The sequence below is a fragment of the Oratosquilla oratoria genome, chromosome 1 (assembly GCF_046742065.1).
Source record: "Oratosquilla oratoria isolate Oo_2021 chromosome 1, ASM4674206v1, whole genome shotgun sequence".
In the NCBI taxonomy this organism is placed as follows: Eukaryota; Metazoa; Arthropoda; class Malacostraca; order Stomatopoda; family Squillidae; genus Oratosquilla; species Oratosquilla oratoria.
This window is the reverse complement of record NC_134777.1, coordinates 67,432,745-67,453,765: the sequence shown is the minus strand read 5'-3', so window position 1 is coordinate 67,453,765 and position 21,021 is coordinate 67,432,745. Positions and strand designations below refer to the sequence as shown.

The following is a 21,021-nucleotide window of genomic DNA, read 5'->3' as shown; positions in this document are numbered from 1 at the left end:
TGAATGGGCATAAACATAAACTAAATTAAACAAAATATTCATTGTCAAATATTTTTTTCTTTTAGAAGTGGAGAAGGAGGGTGACCTGATAATTTGGTATGGACATTACACAACTTCAAGCATTGTATCAGATGGTGATCTGCGGCAGCTTATGAAGAACAGTCTTGTATATGTCTGTGGACATTTGCATACAGCATACCAAAACATCAAACATATGTGGACACATCATGCTTCTGGCCTACTGGAGTTAGAATTAGCTGATTGGTATGAAAATAGAATGTGAGTAAAAATTTTTGTGTTTACATTATTATCATAGCATCAGTAGTTCCAGCATTTGCTGGGTAAAAGTAGATGCACTTCCATTAATTATGTAATTCAGAAATACAGTGATTCAGATAACTTGAAGTTGGTTCATGTTAGACATACTAAGTAAAAAAGTAATTAATTTTGTCATTATTATATTTATGGGTGTCTAAGGTGATGATCTTATAAGAAGCACCCCATTTTTGGCAGGCCTATTCTAAGGGTGGGGTCCTGACATCAACAGAATGGCTAAAATTATTAGTAGACTTGCTGAAACACAATGAAAACACTACTTAATAAGTATATATATATTTATATGTTTTGTTAAAAGCAACTGCACATTCAGTGCTACAAAGCATCTTGAGTAGACTTTCAAATCTTTTAAACATTGATTTTTGTTCAAAGGAAAGATGGAATAATAGATTGCCAGTAGACATAAGGACATAGTGTTGAGGAAGAGTATACAAATGTTTTGCTAAATGCAGTTAGTATTTTCAATGTAAATGAAATAGAGTACAAGACATAATATACATATAAAGAAAGTTCTTGGGGAGGTCACAACATAAGATGTGGTGGGGAGGTCACACCACAATTGTGAGATGACATGGGAATTTGACTATCACAGTGGGGTTCAGATGTGCTATTATAGTTTAGAGGGGTACAAGTCCTAGGGAGGGCCTTCATACTGGGGAGTATGGTAGGAGCTTCCACTTGCCTGTTGATAGAAGGTTGCAAGTCTCTTATGAAAAGTGTTTCTAGAAAGAAGAGTCTAAACCTTTCTGATTCCCTAGTGAGAATGATAGTGTTGTCTTCTTATAGTTTTCTAGTGATATGTATACTGTACTGTGTGTTTCCAGGAGGTGTAGTTTAGGGCCTCCACTTGACAAGTGGAATGACATTCTTCTCAACAATGTCATTCTCATTTGGCCAATGTAGCAGTCAAGAGGTGTACAGTCCCCTAGGCACCAGGAAAATTTATATACTACATTAATGCAAGTGGAACCTTCAGGGCAACCAAAAAACAGCTACAATTTTAGTTAGAAATAACACTTCTCCTTGCCCTGAAGGTCCCTCTTGCACTAATTTAGTATATAAATCTTCCTGCCCCCTAGAGGACTGTGTGCCTCTTGATTGCTGTGTTGACCAAAAGAGAATAACATCATTGAAAAGAATGTCATTCCACTTGTCAAGTGGAGGCCCTAAACTACACCTCCTGGAAACACACAGTATACATATCACTAGAAAACTATTAGGAAACAACACTATCATTCCCACTAAAAAATCAGAAAGGTTTAGATTCTTCTTTCTAGAAGCACTTTTCATAAGAGAGTTGCAATCTTCTATCAACAGGCAAGTGGAAGCCACTACCATACTCCCCAGCATAAAGGCCCTCCCTAGGACTTGTGCCCCTCTCAACTATAATAACACATCTTCCAATTACACCGACACCCAAGTTCCTCTCCAGTGTTCCACCAGTCATGGAGCAGACACTTGGGTCGCAGAGGACAGCTGAACCCCAGTGATTTGACCCACTGTGATAGACAAATTCCCCCGTCATCTCACAATTGTGATGTGACCTCCCACCCATTTCTTATGTTGTGACCTCCCCCAGAACTTTCTATGTATATTATGTCTTGTACTCTCTGTTTCATTTACATTGAAAATGCTGTTTTTATCAAAATGTCTGTATATTATAGACAAATGTAAGGATCAACCTAAACTCTTTTGCAGATATATAAATGAAAAACTAAAGGAACATGAAATAGTGAAATTGCGTGAAGGAGATAAAGAATATATAGATGACGCAGAAATGGCAGAAGTCATGATCAGACATTTCAGGTCAGTTTTTACAATTGAGAGCTCACAATTTTGGGAAGATAGAAAACAAGAAAGATCACCCAAATTGAAAGAAATAAAGGTAACACAAAAAGAAATAAGAGATCAAATAAAAAACCTAGGTGTCAGAAAATTGCATGGACCAGATGGAATTGCAAATTGGATACTGAAAGAGTGTATAGATGAACTGACAGACAAATTATACAAGATAATAGACTCCTCACTCAAAGAAGGAAAGGCACCGCAAGATTGGAAAGATGCAAACATGGTACCAATACACAAAAGAGGAAATAGGGAAGATCCTACAAATTTCAGACCTGTATCCCTTACAAGTACAGTAGCAAAAATATGTGAAAAAGTCATCAGAAATAAATGGACCAAACACTTGGAAGAAAATAAAATAATAAACCCTAAACAATTTGGCTTTAGAAGTGGAAGATCATGTACCACAAACCTAATTTGCTTTTACTTGAGATTAATTGAGATAATACAAGAAAGAGATGGCTGGGTAGATTGTGCCTTCTTGGATTTGCAGAAGGCATTCGATAAGGTACCACATAAAAAATTAATAAGAAAAATTGAAATAATAGGAGGAATACAAGGTAAGCTGCTGGAATGGATGAAGGATTTCTTAATTGGAAGAAAAATGAGAGTGGTACTTAGAGACAAGAATTCAAACTGGGAGGATGTGAAAAGTGGCGTCCCGCAGGGCTCTGTATTGGCTCCTTTAATGTTTGCCATATATATAAATGATATGGATGAGGGAGTAAATTGTTACATGAACTTCTTTGCTGACGATGCCAAATTACTCAAGAGAGTAAAAATGGAAGAAGATTGTAGATCGCTACAAGAAGACTTAGATAAAATATGGGAATGGAGTCAGAAATGTGAGATGAACTTCAACATCAAGAAATGTAGCATAATGGAATTTGGAAAAAGCAAAAATAGAGTATCGGGTCAATATAAAATTGGAAACAAAGAAGTAAAAAAAAAAAAAATTCAGAAAGGGACCTAGGAGTAACCATCTCAAGCAACTTGACACCTGATAAACATGTCAATAAATTATTTGGAGAGACTTTTAACCTACTAAGATCAATGAAAGTGGCCTTCGACTACATAGATGAGGAGATGGTTAAAAAAAATAGTGATTACACTGATAAGACCTAAACTGGAATATGCCACAACATTGAGGGCACCCAGCACAAAGAAGAACATAAGAAAATTAGAAAGAATCCAAATAGCAGCAACAAAAATGGCACCTACACTGTCAAATCTGACATATGAACAAAGATTGGAGAAATTACAGTTGTCAACACTAGAACAGAGAAGGGAAAGAGGCAACTTGTTGACCATTTTCAGAATTATGAAAGAGATGGAAGTTCTTGATAGAAACTGCTTATTAAAGTGGGACAGAAGACAAACAAGAGGACACAAAAAGAAACTAAAGAAAGACAGTTACAGAGGAGACCTGAAAAAAATAGCTTCCCACATAGAGTGATTGGTGTCTGAAACAAACTGAACAGAGAAACAGTGAATGCCAGAACTATACACGATTTTAAGAACAAACTGGATGTGGAGAGATACGAAAACAGGTCACTATGAGCATAGCTCTCATCCCATACAACTAGGTAAATACTGAACACGTTATCCTACTCTGCCCTACTTTAGCCATACCCAGACAACAACACAATATTTCTTCTCTGAGTGACACAGATCAATTTGGTGCCTATTGCCAGACAGCGATGATATATCTTATGCAAGAGGGACCAGGGGCAATAAAGTAATTGGCTGATTCTTTTTGGTGTCCATCTTATATGACCACCACATGCAGATACCCATCTTTGGTCCTTGGAGAAAGTTTACCAATGATCTTCCTTGAGTCTCTGGCCATTAAAATCCATGAATCTTCCAACTAAGTTTCTCTTAGACACACACATACACACACACTTCAACGAACAGACGGCTTAGAGGACGTTCTGAAGAAAAGTGAAGTTTTGTGGATCCCAAAGCAAAGGAAGTACCTATTGTATTTACAGGGTGGGGGGAAATTGCTCATGGGGTAGTGGGAAAGTAGGGAAAGAAGAGAAGGGGAGGGATTGCTGAGGGAAATGGAAGGAAATGAGGAAGGAGAAGACTTGGCCCAGTCAGACAAACGAAATGTAAACACCAAAAAACAGCCCCCCGACCAACTGAGTGACGACGAAATGTCTAATAAAAATGTAAAGATTAGAAGTATAGATAAGAGCAATACAGTAGAAAGTGATGAGAATATTTTCCAGGGACAAGACTAGAAGAGAAGTTCGATAAGATGATCGAGGACTGGGAGCGTAGGTTCGGTCATGTTAACAACATTGTACAGAGGGTTGAAAAATTGAAAGAACTAAAGAAGGTGAACAAAAACTTAACAAAGGAAATAGAAGACCTAAAAAGACAGTTAAAAGAAGTAAAAAAGGAGAATGAAGAGTTAAAGAAGAATAATAAAGAAAACAGAGAGGGATGGAAGACAATTCAAGAAAACAGTAAAGTTGCATTTACTGACATAATCAAACAGCAAATGAGAGAACAAACTGAAGACTCAGTTATTAAAGTGATGAGACAGAAGGAGAATATAGTAAGAGACTTAGCTGATAAAAAGAAATGTATAATTATATTAGGAATGGAAGAGAAACATAACCCAGATAGAACCTCAAGAACCAATGAGGAAAATGAAAAAGTAAGCAGTTTACTAAAATTAGTTCAGGAAGATGAACCAGAAATTATGAAGGAAATTGAAGAAAAATTCAGGCTCGGAAAGTATAGTACAGATAAGACCAGACCAATTAAGATTAAATTCAGGTGACAAACGACGGCAGAGAATATCTTATCCAAAACAGGGAAACTAGCAACAAGTGAACAATATAAAAAGGTATGGATAAAGAGGGAAATGAATAAAGAGGAAAGAGAGGAAGAAAAGCAGAAAAGACTTGAAGCTAAGAAAAAAAATGAGAGCAGAACGGAGTCAGAAAAAGAGAGATTCTATTGGAGAGTAGTGAATATGAAACTAAGGCGGTTCGACATACAAGAGAAAAACAAAAAGGAAACGGAAAACACAATGGAAGTGACAGAAAACTAAGAGTGTCTTACACAAATATAGATGGATTAATAACAGGATTGAATGAGCTGAATGATTATTTGAAAGAAAAAGAACCGGACATAATGGGAATTGTAGAAACAAAATTAAAAGGCCCACTACCACCCAACAGTGTAGGACATGATGCATATAATTATTGGATTAAAAACAGAGAGAAAAAGCAAGGGGGTGGAGTTATGTTCCTGACTAAGAAGGATATAAACGTGAGGGGTGTCATATATGGAAAGAATACAGTAGAGATGATTATGATAGAAGTGGAAGACAGAGATAAGAAGAGCAGAAAATTTGTGATAAATCATGTGCCTCCGAAAACAGCCTCATGGGAGGAGAGTGAACATAAAAGTATGTTAGAGGACACAAAGATAACATTAAATAAAATAATGGAAGATGGAGGAAGAATAGTTATAATGGGCGACTTTAATTGCAAAGAAATCTGCTGGGAAGAAATGACAGTAAAGGGTGGAGACGGCTCATGGGGAAACGCTCTACTTGAGATGATTACTGACCATACAATGACACAATGGATACAGGAGAACACTAGGTATAGAAATGAAGAAGAACCGTCGAGACTAGACTTAATAATTACATCTGAACCTAGAATAGTAGACAAGATTGAATATAAAACACCAATAAGTAAAAGTGACCACATATTGATTGAACTGGAACTTAATGAAGAAAAATATATGAAAAGAAATTAACAATATAGAAAAGGAAGAATGATGTATGAAAAAACAAACTTTGATAAAATAAGAGAATTCTTTCAACAAGAAAACTGGGAAGAAATATACAAAGAAGAAACAACAGTGGAAGAGAAATGGAATATTTTGACAAAAATTTACAAAAAAGGAGTGGAAAAGTATGTCCGAAGACAAAAACAAGAAAAAGAATATGTAAAATGCTGGTACAACAAAAGCTGTAGGGAGTTAAAAGACAAAAGAGACAAAGCCTGGACCAGATGGAAAAAAGACAGAAGACCTGAAAAATGGAAAATATATACCGGTTATAGAAATGAAAATGTACAAACGTGCAGAGAGGAAAAGCGAAAATATGAAAAAGATGTCATAGAAAAGTGTAAAGATCAACCAAAACTATTCTACAGATTTGTAAACAATAAACTGAAAAACAAACAAGACTTGGAGAAAGTAAGACAAGGGGGAGTTGAATACACTGAGGAAATGGAAATGGTGGAAATTATGAACAAACATTTTAAATCAGTGTTTACACGGGAGAACATACAACCTGAAGAGATTGAATGGAAAGAGAAAGTCCCCCCTATGGAAGAAATAGAAGTAACAAAGAATGAAATATTGACACACTTGAGTAATCTTGATGTCAGAAAATCGCATGGACCAGATGAAATAGCAAACTGGATTCTGAAAGAATGCAGGAATGAACTGGCAGACAAAATACATAGCATACTAAACAGTTCCTTGAAAGAAGGAAAAGTTCCAGAAGATTGGAAAAAAGCAAATATAGTACCTATATATAAAGGAGGAAATAAAGAAGAACCTAGAAACTATAGACCAGTCTCTCTAACAAGTACAATAGCAAAAATTTGTGAAAGAATTATCAAAAGTAGATGGGTAAAATATTTAGAAAAAAACAAAGTGTTAAATCCAAGGCAATTTGGATTCAGACAAGGACGATCATGCGTCACCAATTTAATATGTTTCTATTCAAGGCTAATAGATATAATACAAGAAAGAGATGGATGGGTGGACTGTGCATTTCTAGACCTAAAGAAAGCTTTTGACAAAGTACCACATAAGAAGTTGCTTAAGAAATTAGAAACTGAAGGAGGAATACAGGGCAAACTGCTAAATTGGATGGAAGACTTTTTGCAAGAAAGAAAAATGAGAGTAGTGATAAGAGACCAGCACTCAAAATGGGATAAAGTAATAAGCGGTGTTCCGCAGGGAACAGTACTGGCCCCAATAATGTTTGCTATATATATTAATGATATGGATGAAGGAATTGAAAGTTATATGAGCTTCTTTGCAGATGATGCAAAACTACTAAAAAGAGTGAAAACAGAAGAAGATTGTGAATCACTACAGAGAGATCTATATAAAGTACAGGAATGGAGTAGGAAGTGGGAGATGGAGTTCAATACAAAAAAGTGTAGTATAATGGAATTTGGAAAAAGCAAAAACAGAATAACAGGATCATATAAATTGGGAGAAGAAGGAATAAAAAAAGTAGAAAATGAGAAGGACCTGGGAGTCATTGTTATGAATAATATGTCACCTGAGAAACATATAAATAAGATTTTTGGAGAAACTTATAATTTAATAAGAACAATCAAAGTTGCATTTATATACCTGGATGAAGAAATGGTGAAGAAATTCCTAATCACCCTGATATGACCAAGATTGGAATATGCAGCAACGATATGGTCACCAAGTACAAAAAAATGTATAAAAAAACTTGAAAGAATACAAAGAGCAATTACAAAATTGGCACCAACACTCTCAAAACTATCATATGAAGAGAGACTAGCAAAACTTGAACTACAGACACTAGAGCGAAGAAGAGAGAGAGGAGATTTGATAGCTATTTACAGAATCATGAAAGGCATGGAAATTACTGATAGAGAGAATCTGATAAAATGGGATGACAGAAATACAAGAGGACACGGAAAGAAAATAAAAAAAGACAGCTATAGAAGAGATTTGAAAAAGAACAGCTTTCCTCACAGAGTAATAGACAGTTGGAACAAGTTAGATGAGAAAGTGGTGTGTGCAAAAACAATACATGAATTTAAAAATAGTTTAGATAAAATGAGATATGAAGACGGGACCCCACGAGCATAGCTCCCCTTCCCGTAAAATACAACTAGGTACAACTAGGTGAATACACACACACATATATATTACAGGTGAAAAATGTAATCACACATTTGTCAATCACATTAAAACCACTGTTGGAGTAGAAAAGACTGGAGACGGGGAATCTATATATTTCGATTGCAAACTGTAATCTACTGAAGAGGATTGCAGTTTGCAATCGAAATATATAGATTCCCCGTCTCCAGTCTTTTCTACTCCAACAGTGGTTTTAACGTGACATATATATATACAGTATATATATATTGTCACTGATGAAAAATGTAGTAGCACATTTGTAAATCAAAACTAAAACCACAGTCAGAGCAGAAAAAAAAAAAATGGAAATGGTGAGTCTATATATTTCGACTATAAGCTTACAATGGAAATATATAGATTCACCGTTTCCAGTTTTTTCCTTAGATCAGACTGGTTTTAGTTTTGATATGTGTGTGTGTGTATGTGTATATATATATATATATATATATATATATATAATATATATGTATATATATATACACATACATACATATACCAAGGCTTTTTCCCCCTTACAAGGAGGTAGCCAAAAAGGAAAAGGCATAAAATCATTCCCACCCATTCCATCCCTGAATACACTCCACACCCCTCCACCCTCCCTCTCATCTTAGCACCTCCTGGATGACAGGTCATCCCTGGACCTTGTCTACTGCCCTGGGTCAGAAGCAGTGCTGTAAGACACAGCACATCCACAGCAAGGCCGCTTCATTAAATCGGCGACCCCCCCCTCTCCGTCCCCCCATGCATAAAGGAGAAGACGGGGAGAAATCCCTTCGGGCTGCGTCAAAATTTGCTCACACATACTACCTCACCCCCCATCACCCCGCCCATTCCACCTCATGCATCACAACATCATCCATATACAACCATTCTCCATTCACCCCTGTCTTCTGTCCTCTCCCATCCTTCCTCAACAGACATTCCCCTCTTCCCCAAAGCCCCCTTCACCCCATCCATCCACTTCATCCTAGGACATCCCTTCATGTTCACTCCCTCCACATCTGCCTTCCATACCACTTTTACTAGTCTTTCTTCACTCATTTTTTCCATGTGTCCAAACCATCCTAATACTCTTTCATCAACCCTATCTCCCAACCCCCTTTCCACCCCTGTTCTCCTCCTCACCTCCTCATTTCTCACTCTATCCAGCCTAGTAACCCCCATCATACTTCTCAGACACCTCATCTCAAATACATTCAAACTCCTTCTCTCTTCCTCTCTTATGTTCTATGTTTCTGCCCCATACAGTGCTGTTGGCACAATCACTCCTTCATATAGTCTCCTCTTAGTATCCATTCCCAAATGTCTATTCCTCATTACACTTTTTAATCCACCAAGGCATTTACTCGCTTCTCTCAATCTACATTCTACCTCCATCTTCACTCCACCTTTTCCTGCCACATTTGCACCCAATTATCTAAAACTATCAACTTCCTCCAGTTGCTCTCCCTTAATGCTCACTTTCAGACTACTGCCACTTTCACCCCTTGTACATCTCATCACCTTACTTTTACCCACATTTATCTTCAGCTTTCTTCTATCACACACTCTCCCAAACTCTGTCACCAACTTACTCAGTCCCTCCTCCGATCCTGCCACAAGCGCAGTGTCGTCCGCAAACAACAGCTGGCTCACCTCCCACTTTTCTCCATTTTCTTTAACCTTCTCCAATCCCTGACCCACTTCCCTTGCATTTACCTCTCGCACTACCCCATCCATGTGTAAGTTGAACAGCCAGGGCGACATAACGCATCCTTGATGAAGTCCCACCTTTACCTCGAACCACTCACTCTCTCCATTTCTAATCCTGACACAAGCTCTACTACTCTCATAAAAACTCTTGACAGCTCCCAGAAGCTTTCCTATCCCGTATATCCTCAAAACCTCCCACAGTGCCTTTCTGTCTACCCTATCGTAAGCCTTTTCCAGATCCATAAAAGCCCAAAAAACATCCTTCCCCTTTCCTATAGCTTTCTTACATATCTCTTACCACAAAAATCTGATCTACACAACCTCTACCCGTCCTAAATCCACACTGTTCCTCACCAATTACTCCCTCTGTTCCTCTCCTAATCCTCTCAATCAAGATCCTCCCATAAGCCTTCCCAACTACACTTAACAAGCTAATCCCTCTGAAACTACTACACTCACACTTGTTCCCTTTTCCCTTGTAAAGTGGAACTATACAGGCACTCCTCCAGTCCTCCGGCACTCCACCCTCTCTCCAGCAAACATTAAGTAACCTCACCAGCCAGTCCACCATCACTGTACCTCCTTTTTTCAGACATTCTGCATAGCATCCATCCAAACCAGGTGCCTTACCTGCTTTCATCATCTCAACAACTGCCTTCACTTCATCCTTCCTTATTTCTCCTCCATTTTCCTCACTCATCACAGTCACTTTCTTAGCATTTCCCAGTGCAGCAATCTTTCCCTCCCTATCATCCTTCACATTTAGCAACTCTCTAAAATACTCTGCCCATCTTCCCCTTACTGCCTTCTCTTCCATTATCATCTCTCCATCTGCACCTTTTACCTTTTCTTCTCTACTTGATTTGCCTCCTCTTCCTCTCTTAATTTCTTTCCATACACATATACTTAGATATTTTCTTACAGATATCGCATTCTTGCAGTGGACAATGGACAGCTGGTTTGGGCAGATGTCTACCATAAAGAATGGCCTGTAATTCTTCCTACTAGAGTCATCACAGAATCAGAAAAGCTGTTTGTCAGGTTAGAATTCCACTTTTTTTTACAATGATATAAGATTCCTGGTTAAGTACTTCAAGAATAAGTTACAGTAACTATTAATGTAAGAGGCGATACTTTAATGAAAATGGAAAAGATGAGAATATTGACATTAATAATTGTTGCGATGTAAACATATATGATTGTCATAATCTATGTAACACATGGAAGGGAGTGGGTGGGAGATGGGGGGTTGAGGGAGTGCGTATGAATGATATTTTGACATAGCCTAAAGGGATTTCTCCCCATTTTCTCTTTTTCTACATGAGGGAACAGAGAGTGGGGTCACTGATTAAATGAAGCAGCCTTGATGTGGATGTGCTGTGCCTTTCTACATTGCTTCTGACCCAGGGTGGTGGATGAGATGCAGGGATGACCCTTCATCTAGGAGCCAAGAAAAGAGGGAGGGAGGGGTTGTGAATGAAAGTGGAGTATGTGGGGAATGAAATGGGTGGGAGTGGATTTATGCCTTTGACATTGGCTGCCTCCCTTGTAAGGGGGAAAAGACCGTTGGTATATGGTATGTACTGTGTAAACAAATACTGAAAAGCAAAATGGGAAGCATACTCAGAAGATATAAAGAAAGAGTTGGAATCCTTTTAAATACACCAGCACCCATCCCTAAATAAAAGCAGTGAATGAAATAGTAACTACCTTCCAGAGAGCAAGCAAGAAACATTTCCAGAGGTAACAAGAAAATTTAAACCCCAACTCCACACATCAGATGGCCACTCAAAGGAATAAATTAAAGAGTAAACACAACAGAACAAGAAAAAGAACAACTATAATACATATACCAAGGGCTTTTTCCCCCTTACAAGGGAGATAGCCAAAGTCAAGGGCATAAATCCACTCCCACCCATTTCAACCCCACCTGTTCCACTCCCATTCACCACCCCTCCCTCCCTCTTTTCTTGGGTCCTCCTGGATGATATGTCATCCCTGCATCTTGCCCACTACCCAGGGTCAGAAGCATACATATATGCATATACCAAAGGCTTTCCCCCCCTTACAAGAGAGGTAGCCTAAAAACAAAGGCATAAAAACCATTCCCACCCACTCCATCCCTAATACACTTCACTCCCCTCCACCCTCTACCTTCCCTCTTATCTTGGCACGTCCTGGATGACGGGTCATCCCTGCATCTTGTCCACTACCCTGGGTCAGAAGCAGTGTTGCAAGACACAGTACATCCACAGCAAGGCCGCTTTATTAAATACATGTACAATCATATATGTATATATCTTGTTTTTTCTTTTCTTTCTTTTTCTTTCTTTCTAGATTGCTGATATTCACAAAGGAAGGAATACAAAGTGTTCAGGTTCAATCTGGGGATGATTGGACCATTTGTGATCATCTCCAGGGCCCTCATTATGTTTGTAGTGTGAATATGCCCAACACCAGAGATCCCATACTGTTTCAGGTATCATTAAGAATTTTTATTGTAACATTCATTCATAATTGACAAGATTAGAATTGTGCCACTAATAAGATGATACTTAATGGCTATTTATCTATATATACACCAATAGACTTCTTCCTCCTTACAAGGGAAGTAGCCAGCCAAGACATCCACCCATCCTACTCCCATTTGTCACACATTTCTCTTTATCTTAGAAAAAAATAAAAATTATAAATGTGTTTCTTGCGATCAATACAATTTCGATCTGTTATATTTTGGGTGCTATATTCAACCAACCAATCTGTTGCACCTGGTATCTTGCAGGAAATCTGTGACCTACAATCACTGGCCAAGTCCACAAGTCACTCAGCATATGTATTGTAGTGTTGTCTATGGATAACTAGTGTGGACCATTGTAGTACTGTATAAGGTGTTCTGTGCTGTGTAGTGGTTGCATCTGCAGCAGTTTGAATCTGTGGCCAGACCTATTCTGTGTTAGCAGTGTTTCAGTGCTGGATGACGCCCTGAGCACAATCATGCCCTTGTGGTTCTTAGTAGATGTGGAAAGTTTTTTTTTTATTTCTGTGGAGTTAATTACATATAATTATTCATTCAGTACCTCAGTAAAAATATAAAGGTTAGTATTTTTTCCTGAACAGATCAAATTGTTCCTACTCCATGGATCAAGTATCACAATTGAGAAAGAAGTTGACATAAAAGGAAGAGACATTGGTTCTACCATGTCCCACACATTTCTGAGTCTGCATCTTCATTCTATGGTAAGACTTCACAAATGCAAGTTTTAATGTGTTCTGTAGCTTCAGTTTTATATGACCATTATGTACACAACTCAGGGTTTATTTTAAAGTATAGATATTTATAAAGTACTTTAATTATCTCAACTGGACATAACCAGTTCCTTCTTTTGGGGAAAATTAATTTTTGCAAAACAAAAGTACTCTTTATATATCTTTGCTACTATAAGAAAAACTGCAAATATAGGAGTGAATGGAGAGTGATTGTAAATGGGGGGTAATCATGTAATGAAGCAGTGGAGTCAAACTAGCTCTGACTACTGTGGATGCACTGTGTTGTTGCATATCCACTTCCTCCAGTCTCTCTCCCTTAATACTCACTTCCAGTCTGCTGTCACTTTCTCTTCTTGTACATCTTATCACCTTACTTTTACCCACATTTATCTTCAACTTCCTTCTTTTGCACACCTTCCCAAACTCTGTCACTAACTTCCTCAGTCCCTCCACTGACCCTCCAACAAGCACAGTGTTGTCAGTAAACAACAACTGGCTTATCTCCCATTTTTCTCCATTTTTCTCCATTTTTTAACCATCTTCAATCCATGACCTATTACTGTTGCATTTACCTCTTGCACCACCCCATCTATGTATAAATTGAATAGCCAAGGTGACATAACACATCCCTGGTGAAGTCCCACTTTTACCTCAAACCACTCACTCTCTCCATTTCTGATTCTAACACAAGCTCTACTAAGGATTACAAAGGATTACAAAGGCAAAGCATGCCGACAGGAGACCTTTTGATCCATATCTAGGTCGGATGCAAAAAAAAAAAAAAAAAAATCATATTAATAATAAATTAAAACTATAACAATGTAAATAACAATTAAAATACATAAATAAATGCATTGGTATAGTTGAATAACAAACAAACAAGTAAATAGTAAATGATAATAAATTGACATATAACTAATAATAAATGAAAATCAGACAGACAAATTATAACAAAACAAAAACAAATAATATAACATAAATTATAATAATTACAGCATCTTACTTAGGTATTTATCTAAATGATTCTTAAAGCTTCGAACTGAACTACATTGCACTACCTGTGCAGGAAGTTTATTCCATTCATTAACTACACGGTTGGCAAAGTTTTTTCTACCTACTTCCAAATTGAATCTATTTCCGGACAGTTTGAGACCATTGTTTCTTGTCTGATTCTCATTCAATGTGAAAATTTGGTCACTTTTGATGTTGTCAATTCCCTTTAAAATCTTAAAGACCTGTATCAAGTCACCTCTGAGTCTACGCTTTTTTAGGGAAAACAGATTCATGTGCTTAAGTCGATTTTCGTATGATTTATTTTTGATATTTGGAATCAGTTTTGTGGCTCGCCGTTGTACTTTTTCCAGTCTGTCAATGTCTTTAATGAGATTCGGTGACCATACGGAAACAGCATATTCCAAATGTGGACGAACTAACGATTTATATAGCTTGTTAATGAGTGATGGACTTTTGAAATCAAAAGATCGTGCAATCAATCCCAGAATCTTATTTGCTTTCTCAGAGGCTGAAATACACTGCTTGGATGATTTGAGGTCGTTACTGATAATTACGCCGATATCTTTTTCACTATCCACTTTTGTTAACGAATTTCCAAATAACTTTTAATCGTACTTGCTGTTATTTTTACCTATGTGCATTACCTTGCATTTACTTGTGTTAAATTTCATTAGCCACTTTTCAGACCATTGCTGTAATTGATCTAAATCTTCTTGAATATCTAATTGGTTTGAGTGATCATTTGCCACTCCGCACAGTTTTGTATCATCAGCAAATTTGGAAACAGTAGATTTTAGTCCATGGTCTATATCATTTATATATACTATGAATAGAAGTGGCCCAAGAATGGAACCCTGAGGAACTCCACTTGCAACACTTTTCCATCCAGAAGTTTTTCCATTTAAAACAACTCTCTGTTTTCGACCTTTCAACCAATTACTAGTCCAACCTAATAGGCTACCACTTATTCCATGCAAAGCTAATTTAGTAAGTAGTCTTTCGTGTGGGACGGTATCAAAAGCTTTTGCAAAGTCTAGATATATTAAATCTATATTGTTTCTTTTGTCATAATTCGAGACAACTGTGTTGTAGAATTCGAGTAAGTTAGTCACGCAAGAACGTTTCCGTCTGAAACCATGTTGGCTATCATTTATCAAACGGTTACTTTCTAAATGATATTCGATAGCATCTCTGATGATAGTTTCCATTATTTTTCCTACGAAAAACTTTTGACTGCTCTTAACAGCTTTCCTCCTATCCCATACATCTGCAATACCTCCCACAGTGCCTTCCTGTCTACCCTGTCATATGTCTTTTCCAAATCCATAAAAGCCCAAAAATATCCTTACCTTTTCCTAAAGTTTTCTCGCATATCTGTCTTACCACAAAAATCTGATCTATGCAACCTCTACCTGCCCTAAACCCACACTGTTCCTTACCAATTACTCCCTCTGTTCCTTTTCTAATCTTCTCAATCAAGACCCTCCCATAAGCCTTCCCAACTACAATTAACAAGCTGATTCCTCTGAAACTACTTCACTCACACTTGTCCCCTTTTCCCTTGTAAAGTGAAACTATACAGGCACTCCTCCAGTCCTCCAACACTCTACTCTCTCTTAAACAAACATTAAATAACCTCACCAGCCTGTCCACCATCATTGTATCTCCTTATTTTATACATTCTGCTTGACACCCATCCAACTCGGGTGCTTTACCTGCTCTCATCATCTTAACAACTGCCTTCATTTCATCTTTCCTTATTTCTCCTCCATTTTCCTCACTCATTACAGTCATTTTCTTAGCACTTCCCACTGCAACTACCTTTCCCTCCCTATCCTCTTTCACATTTAGCAACTCCCTAAAATACTCTGCCCATCTTCCTATTACTGCCATCTCTACCATTATCTTCTCTCCCTTTGCACCTTTTACCTTTTCTTCTCTACTTGATTTGCCTCCTCTTCCTCTCTTAATTTCTCCCCCCAATTTTTTTTTTATTACTTTCAAAATTTTCTGTCATACTCTTACCCCATTTCACATCTGCTCTCCTCTTTGCCTCCTTTATCTTATGCTTTACTTCTCTTCTCTTTTCTTTGTACCTCTCATATGATTCTCTTGTTCTGTTTTGTAACTAATCTGTGAATGCTTGCTTCTCTTTTACAACCTTCTTTGCTTGCTCATCTCACCACTCACTACCCTTCCTTCTATTTCTTCCCATCCTCCTTGTTCCACACACCATCTTTGCACACCTTATGACTCCCTCCTTGAACCATCCCCATTCTTCCTCCACTCCTAGTTCTACTCTATCCTTCACTCCCTCCCACTCCTCTCTAAGCTTCTTCTTGTACTCCTTCTCCTTTTCTTTCTCATTTAAGCAGTTTACTTTAATCCCCTCCCTATCTTCTGTCTTTTTCCTCCTCCATCTATCCTCCACTCTCAACTTACATTCCACCAAAAAGTGATCAGATATTGCTCCAGTCTCTCCCCTTAGAACATGTACATCCTTAATTCTTCCTACTATTCTCATGGTTACCACTATATAGTCCATTAACATTCTATCTACCACCCTTCCATCCACCACCCTCTCCCATGTGTACTTATGCTTGACTTTCTTCTAAACACTGTATTTGCTATCATCAACTCTCTAGACGCATCACCATCAGCTCTCTGCAATGCTTTATCCTGGAACTCCACACTTCCCAACCACTCTGTCTGTTAGTTCATTCCCTATCCTAGCATTAAGGTCTCCCAATACCACTACATTGACATTTCTCTTTATGCCTTTGTTTTTTGGCTATCTCCCTTGTAAGGGAAGAGAAAAGTCTTTGGTATATGTATGTAAAAAGCCTCTCTTCTACACTCTTCTCATTACCAGGCCCATATACACTTACAAAAACCCACATCTCTCTTCCCAGTTTCACCTTCATCCACATTAACCTTGAAGAAACCTCCTTCCACTCCACCATATGCTTACTTATCTCTTCACTTACTAGTATAACCACCCCTTCTCTCCCTCATCCTCTCTTCACTACTGAGATACTCCCTACTACACTTCCGAACTCAAACTTGCCCCTCCCTTTCATCTTTGTTTCACTCATCGCCAACACTTCCATCTTTCTTTTCACAAACATACTGCCTATCTCTTCCCTTTTACTCACATCTGTACTACATCCACACACATTAAAAGACCCAAACCTTAGGATACTTGTTGGAAAACTCCTGCCAGCCTCTCTTATGCCTTTACTTTTTTTTTATAGGAATGTTCCCTTCGGGACTGCAGGCAGAAGGATGCCTAGTCCTATCCCCGTCCTGTTTTTGTCGCCGTATATGACTCATATGGGAATACTTGGTGGCAGTATTCCTTTCCCCTACCACAGGGTTCGGCAAAATGAAAAAAATAGATATTCAGAGAAATAGTACAGGACAGTAACAAGAGTTGGGAGAGAGCATAACGGAGGGACATTCACAGTATGATAAAGTAATCATTTCTCTATGAATAGAGATTCCCACTACCTCAGACAAAATGATGTGTGGCTCTGGTCTGTAGGGGCAACCCATATAGACCATAAAGTATCAGCTGCATGCTAATTAGTAGCTTTTAACCCCACAATAACAAATAACATGCAGCCAATACCCCAGATGGGGCCAATACCCCAGACGGGCCCCAAATTATTTTATTCAGCTTAGGATGAGGTCTTGGCCTGAATGGGGTTTCAGATGATTGAGTTTGTGCCAGTATTAATGAAAATGTTGTTCAAGGGATCAGTGCCAAGTACCTACAAGTGTTGGTCCCATAAGATGGATGTCAGTGAGAATCATCACCTTGTCACACATTTCTAAAACCTGTTAACACTATTAAAGCCTCTTCACTTCCATTTTGAGGTGTTGCCTTGAGAGGTTGACTCTCGTTCTCTGGACAGGGCTCAAACTCTATCTCAACTTGAGCTTTATTTCCTCCACTTCACACAATGGGAGGTGACAACTAGTGGCTGCTTTCCTCCTCCTCATCGTACTACTCCAAACCAGTGATTGAAACTGTCCTGCACTTATTTAACACAAACAATCCACTGTTTCTTCTCACAGAAATCTGTGGGAGAGCCCAAGAATCATTGTCAGCAGCTGTGAGGCTGTAGGTTTCTGGTCATTGAAATATGAGGCAACAGTTGTTGTTGTTGTTGTTATTATTATTACTACTACTGCTACTACTACTACTACTACTACTACTACTACTACTACTACTACTACTTATTTTTTGTAGAGGGTTGGGAAAGGGAAGTGCAGATTGAATGGCATAAGATTTTATAAATGTAGATTCAAGTAACATGCAAACACTTATTCACCTTATTCTGTCTTTCATAGTTCTATGCACTAACGTGCATGGGAACCATCCTGTGTCTTCTGCCACTTCTTCTGTTTAAATGTGAGTATTCATCTAATTACCATTGAGTGTAGTGCTAAGGGTGTTCATGAAGTTGAATTACCTTTTTCAATTAACAAATTGTGGAGTGGAAGGAGGTTTCTTCAAGGTTAATATGGATGAAGGTGAAACTGGGAAGGGAGATGTGGGTCTTTGTAAGTGCATATGGGCCTGGTAGTGACAAGAGTGAAGAAGAAAGGGAGGCTTTTTGGATAGATTTAAATGAGAGCATAGAGGGTTTAGAGAGAAATGTCAATGTAGTGGTATTGGGAGGCCTTAATGCTAAGGTAGGAAAGGAACCAATAGACAGAGTGATTGGGAAGTCTGGAGTCCCAGGAAAAAATCATTGTGAAGAGTTGATGGTGGAGATGTGTCAAGAGAGTTGATGATAGCAAATACAGTGTTTAGGAAGAAAGTCAAGCATAAGTAGACATGGGAGAGGGTGGTGGATGGAAGGGTGATAGATAGAGCATTAATAGACTATATAGTGGTAACCATGAGAATAGTAGGAAGAGTTAAAGATGTACATGGTCTAAGGGGAGAGAGTGGGGGCATATCTGATCACTTTTTGGTGGAATGTAAGTTGAGAGTGGAGGATAGGTGGAGAAAGAGAAAGACAGAAAGTGAACTGCTTAAATGAGAAAGAAAAGGAGAAGGAGTACAAGAAGAAGCTGAGAGAGGAATGGGAGGGAGGGAAGGATATAGTAGAACTAAGAGTGGAGGAAGAATGGGCATGTTTCAAGGAGAGTCACAAGGTGTGCAAAGATGGTGTGTGGACCAAGGAGGATGGGAGGAAATAGAAGGAAGGGTAGTGAGTGGTGAGATGAGCAAGCAAAGAAGGTTGTAGAAGAGAAGAAGTGAGCATTCACAGATTGATTACAAAATAGGACAAGAGAATCATATGAGAGGTACAAAGAAAAGAGAAGTAAAGTATAAGATAAAGGAGGCAAAGAGGAGAACAGATGTGAAATGGGGTTTCAAAAATATGTTTTGGAAAGAAATTAAGAGAGGAAGAGGAGGCAAATCAAGTAGAGAAGAAAAGGTAAAAGGTGCAGATGGAGAGATGACAATGGAAGAGACAGCAGTAAGAGGAAGATGGGCAGAGTATTTTAGGGAGTTGCTAAATATGAAGAAGGATAGGGAGGGAAAGGTAGTTGCAGTTGGAAGTGCTAAGAAAATGACAGTGATGAGTGAGGTAAATGGAGGAGAAATAAGGAAAGATGAAGTGAAGGCAATTGTTAAGATGATGAAAGTAGGTAAGGAACTTGGGTTGGATGGATGTCATGCAGAATGTCTAAAATAAGTAGGTACAGTGATGGTGGACAGGATGGTGAGGTTATTTAATGTTTGTTTAAAAGAGAGGAGAGTGCTGGAGGTCTGGAGGAGTGCCTGTATAGTTCCACTTTACAAGGGAAAAGGGGACAAGTGTGAGTGTAGTATTTTCAGAGGGATCAGTTTGTTGAGTGTAGTTGGGAAGGCTTATGGAAGGGTCTTGATTGAAAGGATTAGAAGAACAGAGGGAATAATTGGTGAGGAACAGTGTGGGTTTAGGGTAGGGGTTGCATGGATCAGATTTTTGTGGTAAGACAGATATATGAGAAAACTTTAGGAAAAGGTAAGGACATTTTTTGGGCCTTTATGTATTTGGAAAAGACATATGACAGGGTAGATAGGAAGGCACTGTGGGAGGTATTGCAGATATATGGGATAGGAGGAAAGCTGTTAAGAGCAGTCAAGAGTTTTTATGAGAGTAGTAGAGCTTGTGTTAGAATCAGAAATGGAGAGAGTGAGTGGTTTGAGGTAAAGGTGGGACTTCACCAGGGATGTGTTATGTTGCCTTGGCTGTTCAATTTATAAATGGATGGGGTGGCATGAGAGGTAAATGCAAGAGTAATGGGTCAGGGATTGGAGATGGTTAAAGAAAATGGAGAAAATTGGGAGATAAGCCAGTTGTTGTTTGCTGACAACACTGTGCTTGTGGCAGGATCAGAGGAGGGACTGAGGAAGTTAGTGACAGAGTTTGGGAAGGTGTGCAAAAGAAGGAAGTTGAAGATGAATGTGGGTAAAAGTAAGGTGATGAGATATACAAGGGGAGGAAGTGGCAGCACACTGGAAGTGAGTATTAAGGGAGAGAGACTGGAGGAAGTGGATAGTTTCAGATATTTGGGTGTGAATGTGGTGGGAAAAAGAGGAATGGAGGTTGAGGTAGAATGTAGATTGAGAGAAGCGACTAAATGCCTTGGGAATTAAATAATGTAATGAAGAATAGACATTTGGGAATGGATGCTAAGAGGAGATTGTATGAAGGAGTGATTGTGCTGACAGCACTGTATGGGACAGAAACATGGAACATAAGCAAGGAGGAGATTGAATGTGTTTGGGATGAGGTGCCTGAGAAGTATGATAGGGGTTACTAGGCTGGATAGAGTGAGAAATGAGGTGAGGAGGAGGAGAATGTGGGTGGAAAGGGAGCTGGGAGATAGGGTTGATGGTTGATGAAA

General features: G+C 38.5%; 1 protein-coding gene across 5 annotated transcripts in view; it reads left to right on the top strand.

The window, feature by feature from the left end:
* Window positions 1–21,021, top strand: part of LOC143034220 (transmembrane protein 62-like) — a 68,706-nt gene that overhangs the window by 23,918 nt on the left and 23,767 nt on the right. For all 5 annotated transcript variants that reach the window (XM_076200269.1, XM_076200350.1, XM_076200185.1 and 2 more), the window contains 5 exons: window positions 66–279; window positions 10,750–10,866; window positions 12,163–12,304; window positions 12,943–13,062; window positions 18,463–18,523. In XM_076200269.1, the coding sequence (XP_076056384.1) occupies window positions 66–279; window positions 10,750–10,866; window positions 12,163–12,304; window positions 12,943–13,062; window positions 18,463–18,523 (654 nt within the window). The remainder of the gene's footprint in view (window positions 1–65; window positions 280–10,749; window positions 10,867–12,162; window positions 12,305–12,942; window positions 13,063–18,462; window positions 18,524–21,021) is intronic.